At 44.5% G+C, this 6696-nt stretch overlaps 1 protein-coding gene across 1 annotated transcript; it reads right to left on the reverse strand.

Moving 5' to 3' along the window:
- Positions 1–294: 294 nt before the first annotated feature.
- On the reverse strand, positions 295–6103 carry SPTSSA (serine palmitoyltransferase small subunit A). Its single transcript, XM_072866237.1, has 2 exons — positions 5908–6103; positions 295–2650 (listed from the first exon to the last, which is right to left on the reverse strand). Exons 1-2 carry the CDS (start codon positions 6008–6010, stop codon positions 2547–2549), a joined length of 207 nt encoding a protein of 68 aa, XP_072722338.1. The 5' UTR covers positions 6011–6103; the 3' UTR covers positions 295–2546.
- Positions 6104–6696: the final 593 nt, after the last annotated feature.

Raw genomic sequence — 6696 nt, forward strand, 5'->3', positions numbered from 1 at the left:
GATTTTTTTTTTTTCCTCATTTCTCACAATTATTTTTTCCAACTAACTAAAGCATTGATGGCTCAATTATCATCACCCTTTTTAAACAGAAGCATAATCGACCATCTGCCTCCCAATGGTATTCAAGTTGCTTTTGACCTCCAGCTTACACAGAAAAAGCTTACTTATATCATAAAGAAGGATATGATCCCCCAACTAACATGACAATAAAGCAGGCTGCAGTGGAAAAACAGCTTGATAGCCTTATGATTCATTTATTATTCAAATTTAATGATTAATTAAATCCTTACCAATAACCTTACTTTAAAAAAGAAAACTTACTCTGCTTCATAATTATCACCCCTTGAACCATCTCTTCACTATTTATGAAAAGGACACGTTGCAGAAACTTTCTTCTAGAAACTCAAACTCTAGTATTTTATTAATGAAACTATTCCATCTTTAACAAAGTATCTGGAATCTAAGAACAGTCCAAGACTAAAAGATTCTTAATTTATAATTAAAAACAGAAATGCTGAAAAAGACTGTACTCAAATTAGCAAACTGAATTCACATATAATATCGATCAAGCCCACTCCAAGGTACCGCAAGTGATTTGAGATCACGGTTATGCTTTTTTTCACAACAAAAAGCAGACAACTAATAAAAGTCAGTATATCAAAGCCCTTTTATAAAACCTTTCACAATCAAAAATCATGTTTAACATTCCTAATGCCACTGCACAGAAGGGCTTTTTCCCCCCTCATACAACTAAAACCCTTTCTGAGCAGTAGCTGTGTATCAATCACGGTAGTAGTTCACAAAGAAACATCACAGTACCAATTTAATCCAGGGACAGCAGGAATTTATGCTACATTACTTCAAAAAGAGTATGTTAACTTATCGTTATCTCCATATATATTTAAAATACTTGTGTACAATTCTGGATACATTAAAAAAAACAACAAACCAAAAAAACGCCGCCACCACCCCAAAACCTACCTATGTTTAGATAGCCAGTTTTTACTAAGCAAAGGCACTAACTTAGTGGGAGACTCCTACCAACGTCAGTAAAGTTATAGTTCACCTAAGAAGTTTAATGCCCACTGTTTATAGCTCCGACAATGGAGTTTGTAATCAGATACACATGAAGTTCTTAAATATAGGGGAAAAAACCTCTTCTCATGAGTGTGCATTTGAGAATCAAATAAACCTGAAAGACAACAATTTAGTTGCACAACTTAGGTATAGTTCAATAGAAGTTGCATAAAAGATGTAACAGTACCTATTACTACCAGGCCATTAAAAAAAAAAATCACAATTCTTTGGTCAAGTATTGTTTTTCACCTTTTGGGAAGTTCTGAAAAAAACAAGCAGCATTCAGAAACACATTAACTTCTCAAAGAAAGTTTTGCATCAAAGCTCTGCTTTTAAACTTTTATTTTTTAAACAACAACAAAAAAAATCCTCCACTTAGGAAAGTTGTCACCATCTTACGTTTCAGAATACAAAACTGAAAAAAATCCCTATAAAAAAAAAAAAAGACAGGACTTCAGCCAAGTATTCAGCTACTTATTGCTGTAGTTGTAACTCAAGTCCATTTAAACCCCTATGTTTTGGTCGTCTGTAGCAAGAACACGTTTGGAACACTAGCAGCAATAGAAAACCCCTTTAAAACCTAGACATAGTTACACTGTCGAGTGAAAATTAGCAAAAACCATAACCATTGGAACATAATACATAATTGTAAAAGTACGTTTGAATTGGTAGCTAGAAAAACGGGGTTGATTTAAAGTGCTATCCCAAAGCCTTATGTGGGCCTATGTCAGTAAAGAAAAGTCCTTTTTTCCCCACTAGATAAAGCCCAGAACCACAGCACTACCCCAAACATAACGAACGCAGTCTTCACTCTGCCTCAATGCCTCCTCTCCCCCGCCCTCCTCCAACAGGTGGAATACAGAAATTTGAAATAATTGCTAATTCCAAATTTAGGTGATATGCACAAATATACAGTTGAACAAAGTTTGGACAGCAAACAGTACACCTGAGTTCAGTCATACAAACTAACTTTTGTAAATAGCGTTAGATGAATATATCCATGTCTCTAATATGAATCTAGATGTATTTTCTTACAAAACGCATTAATAGAAATATCCAGGCAAATACATACCATACAATAGCAAAAGCTTTAAGCCCCATTTAATAAGATGACTTTCCGATTAAAAATAGAAGGCAATTAAGATTTACTCAAAATTACAATTAAGAAAAGCTTTCACAGTGCAATATTGAAACTGTCACAAAGTTAAGAAAATACTGATATCAAAGTACAATCACAATGTTAAAGTAGACAAAACTACTATACAAGGGCGTATCTTGTAAAATTAAAAGGAATGAACACAACACGGGGGACATCTCACGTCCCTGCTCTACATATCTCGTTTCCTAGTCTCCAGAGTCATAATTGTGTCTTTCTGACATCAGTAGAAGTCTTGTTAAAACTAAGAGGTTCATTCTTCTTTGTAGACCAGATTTCAGAGCCCGATTACTTCTTGAAAATACGTTCTTCATCACTGCACAATTTCAAAGTAGTGCAATATTGCCATGATGTGCTGAGGCATGAACACATAGCCCGTGTACAGTGCCATTCCAACAATGGAAACTAGCATGGAATCTGAATTACAGTTGAGGAAAAAAGCATTTGAAATAGTGCATTAGACATCACATAACTATAGCATTAAAACTTTCCTGTTAACTATCTTATAACATTACATTTTTAAATCAGACGGGGTCAACTGCATTCAACAATCACAGCTGCAGGAAGAACCAACTGAACACTGAAAACCAGAACACTGGTAGGAGTGATTAGCTGAATTATGGAAAGATGCTTTGCAAGTTATCCACTGCCTTGTTGTGGACACAAGACGACAGGCCAAAGTGTGGGAAGGGTGATGGAGGTACAGAAAATGGGCACTGAGAATATACAAGTTTTTACGTGCATCTTCCTAGGTGTTAAGCAAGGCTTGCAGAAGCCAGCCCCATTCAGCCGAGCAGAAAAAAGTCAACTATCACAAAAAAACGAACCAAAACCACAATAATATGAGTAGCTGTACTGAATAAGAATCCTTATTTGTGGATGAACTACTCATTTTTAAGCAGACAGCATTAGATGCTGACTTCAACTTCTTGGAATAGTATGACCTAATAGATTTAATTTACAATGCACAAAATACAGCTGGTGTGAACGTTGTACTGTTAGTGCAATAAAGTCAGGAAACCTCAAATCCACTTCTAGCTGCCAGTGTCCTCTGTGCTTTAAGTCACTACATTATTTGGTTCATTTCTCCATCTGCATGCCACGCTCAGACCTTTCCTCATGGGCAAGCAGCTCAATTTATGTATTGACAGTACTTTGGAAATAGAAACTGCAGGAGGAATGAAAAGTATGAGTAACATTGTGACATGCACCTTTCTAACTATTTCACTCACAAAGCCTCAGAACATCAGCATGGCTTGGAGTCAACTTGTGTATTTAAACAAACAGGTGCTCATTAGTACTTTACTATAGCACATCACGCTGCAAAACAAACTTCACGTGAAGCTATCTGCTAAACAATCTTAAGATGACCACTTTCTTAGCTGAACTCCTAACAGGGACCTTTTGTAAAACTTAGAGAAGTGAGATGACAGCTTATAATGTATGCGTACAACTGGACCTTTGTCGAGCTCTAGGGTTCACAAAGCTTTATCTACAGAAATTATGGCATCAGCGTACTGAAAGATTATGCCATTCGAAGTTTAGCGTTTCAGAAATTCAAAAGAAGTACTCTAAATTAACAATAGCCTGTTGATTTCATCCAACTACCTGCAGAGATTCAGTAAACTTAGACAGAAACACTATAAAAAGCACTGGAGATTAACAAGCATGATAACCCTGGACTTGGTTTCCACAGGTGAAACCAGAGGAGCTGCGCATGCTCTGTGTCTTCGAGAAATCAAGTCACCGCAGCACACATGTAACAGATGCTCTATGACCGACTTCCCCGTGGCAGAGCAGAGGTATTAGCTGCGCTCATTAGAGCATACTAGCTTCTTGGTGTATTTTTAGTCCCAGATTATACAGTATGAGATACTAAAATGAAGGTCAACTCATAAATCCACATTTCTGTATCAGCGCTCGCTTCTGATTCTGGAGCACAAGCAGCAGCGAGACACGCAGCAGAGCCACACGCCGTTAACTCCCAAGGCCGCTGTGTCCGTGCCGCATCTGTACAGTGCCCGGCAGACCTGGCCCACCTACGGCGAAAGCGTCCAGTTTGAGGACAAAAAAACAGTTTTGCTGACCCAAGAGTGCAAGCGATACTTGTGCCACTTATGACATTTGTGAGTTCAGTGGCAATTACTTCACTGCAATGCAAGTATTTTATAAAAGTAAACATACACACGCACTTTGATTTACTTAAGTATTTTGCACAAGCTAAAAAGCTGCATGGTTAACACCAAAGAAAAAAAAAAGACTCATGACTAATATAATTGCAACAAAAGCAGAGATGAAGTTTCCTCAGTGATACAGACATGGCATAAAAAGGGGAAGGCATGTTAGCAAGGAACACAGTATTTTGAAAGTAAGAACCCCTACCTAAGCAACTGTGCCCAGTAAGCCTATAAATACTAGAAAAGAGAAACTGTAAGTTACCTCCACTTCGACTGACTTTACACAGGAAAAAAATGTCTGTTCACACAGCTGTAACTTGGACAACCGCTTTTATATAATAAAAGCGAGTTCCTTTACAAAATTGACCGGTATCTCAATAAAAGCAGCTTTCCACTGCTACTTACACCCTTCTCTTTGTTAACGTTTTGGTAATTTCTCTCTTTGCTGCTCAACATTAATTGGAGATGGCTCAGGGCCATTCATGAGAGGCATCATGTTAAGTCAAGATCAAAACCGCCACACTTAAGAGAAAAATACTTGTGATGCCATAACAACACTTGAGAGAATATACTGCCTGTATGAAAGGGCTGGGTAAAGAAGCAAACCTATAAACAGTCTTTATACAGATGCCTTCACATTAGCATCTGTCAAGTTCTTCCACCCTAAAAGAGCCAAGCAAACCTACCGGCTTGAGAATTAAATACTCATCTAATAAAAACCATGTGACGAAGCACCATGCAAATGTAAGCTTGCAAGGTTTTGCAGCGTGCACATTTACTTTCCCCTAGGCAAAAATACAAAAGAATTCACGAAAGACACCCGTCCTTAACACAAACCTTGAGATTTCAGTGCGAAAGGCAAAAGGAGAAAGAACTACTATAACCCTACAGAAGAAAAATTAAAGGAGAAAAAACTTCGAGATACAAACTTATGCCCGAGGAGAAATGGACTAGGCTGCCAGGCGCCCACTGACAGGATGCGGAACACCAGCACGAGGATCGTTCCCCAACTTGGGCGGCATATTAGCCCGCGAAGGCGAGGAGCTTCAGCCCCTGCCTGCGAGGCGGGGACAAGCCCCGGTCCCGGGCGGAGGCTGCCGCCCCTCTGCCCGCCGCGGGCACCGGCCGCGCTCGGCGCCTCAGCCCAGCTGCCCCCCGCCACGGCCCGGCCCCGCGCCGCTCCGCTCCCCTGCCCTCCCGGCCCGACTCTCCTCCCGCCGCCGCCCCTCGCCCCCCGAGAGCCCCGCCGGCGGCCAGCCGCCCTCAGCACGGCCACGGCCCAGGCGCTTCCCCGCCACCGGGCGGCCCGCCCGGCGCCGCACCCGCCGGCGAGGCGGCGGCACGGCCGCCGCACCCGCCCGGCGGCCTCGGGGCGGCCCCGGAGCCGCCGCCGCGCACGACGCGGCACGGGGAGGGCAGCCCCCGGCCCCCCACGCCGCGCACAACACGGCCGCCCCGCCAGGCCCCGCGGGCAGGGTCCGGCCGGCAGAAGGATACTGAAGACGGTGCGCTCCCAGGGCTCCAGCATGTAAAGCGCGGTGACCAGCAGGTACTGGTAATACAGCCACGACATCTGCTTCCAGGCCGAGCCCAGCGCCATGGCGCGCCCCACGCTCTCCCCGCCCGCCAGCGGCCCTGCGCCCGGCCCAGGCCGAGCGGAGACGGGGGGCGGTGGCAGCCCGAGGCCCGCCCTCCCGCCGCCGCCAACGACGGCCGCCGCCGCCGCCGAGCCCGGCCCCGCCCCGCGCCCGGGCGGCCGCTGCCCCCCGGAACGGAGGCGGTGGGGCGGTGGGCCCGGCGGAGGCGGCGCTTCGCTGCGCAGCCACAGCAAGGCTCCATCCAGCGCCGAGCGGCGGGGCGCGGCGGAGGCCGCACCGGCACGGCGGGACCGCCACACCGGCAGAACGTTGCAGTCCAGCAGCGCGGGCCGGTTTGCGTCCCAGCTGATTAAACGGCATGGCTGACCGCGAACTTGGGGTGAACTGCCGGTCTGAGTCATAGCTAGGAGATGGTGCTGCAGCCTATTTTCGCTCATCCTGTTTCATCTAAATTGACATTCTGGGAATTACGGCAGACCCGAAGGCTCTGCCCGGCAGGGCCCACGGGAAGTACGGTAAAAATGCTCTGCAGGAGTCTTCGGTTGTCGGAGGGTAAAGCCCACACAGAAACATGGCTCAGATAAATGAGACCTTAATGTCGGCCAGCTCTGACTAGATCAATCCCGTACGAATGGGAAAAATAAAGAGGCGATAGACCAACTGTTCACTGTAGCGGTTGCTAACTTGG

Source organism: Ciconia boyciana, chromosome 6 (genome assembly GCF_034638445.1).
Source record: "Ciconia boyciana chromosome 6, ASM3463844v1, whole genome shotgun sequence".
In the NCBI taxonomy this organism is placed as follows: Eukaryota; Metazoa; Chordata; class Aves; order Ciconiiformes; family Ciconiidae; genus Ciconia; species Ciconia boyciana.

Bases quoted from the DNA above. Each gene is read 5' to 3' on its own strand.
- SPTSSA (XM_072866237.1), bottom strand. From the start codon at position 6,010: ATGGCGCTGGGCTCGGCCTGGAAGCAGATGTCGTGGCTGTATTACCAG. The intron at 2,651-5,907 runs GTATCCTTCTGC...ACTGTAATTCAG, and splicing joins CTGGGAGCGCACCGTCTTCA to ATTCCATGCTAGTTTCCATT.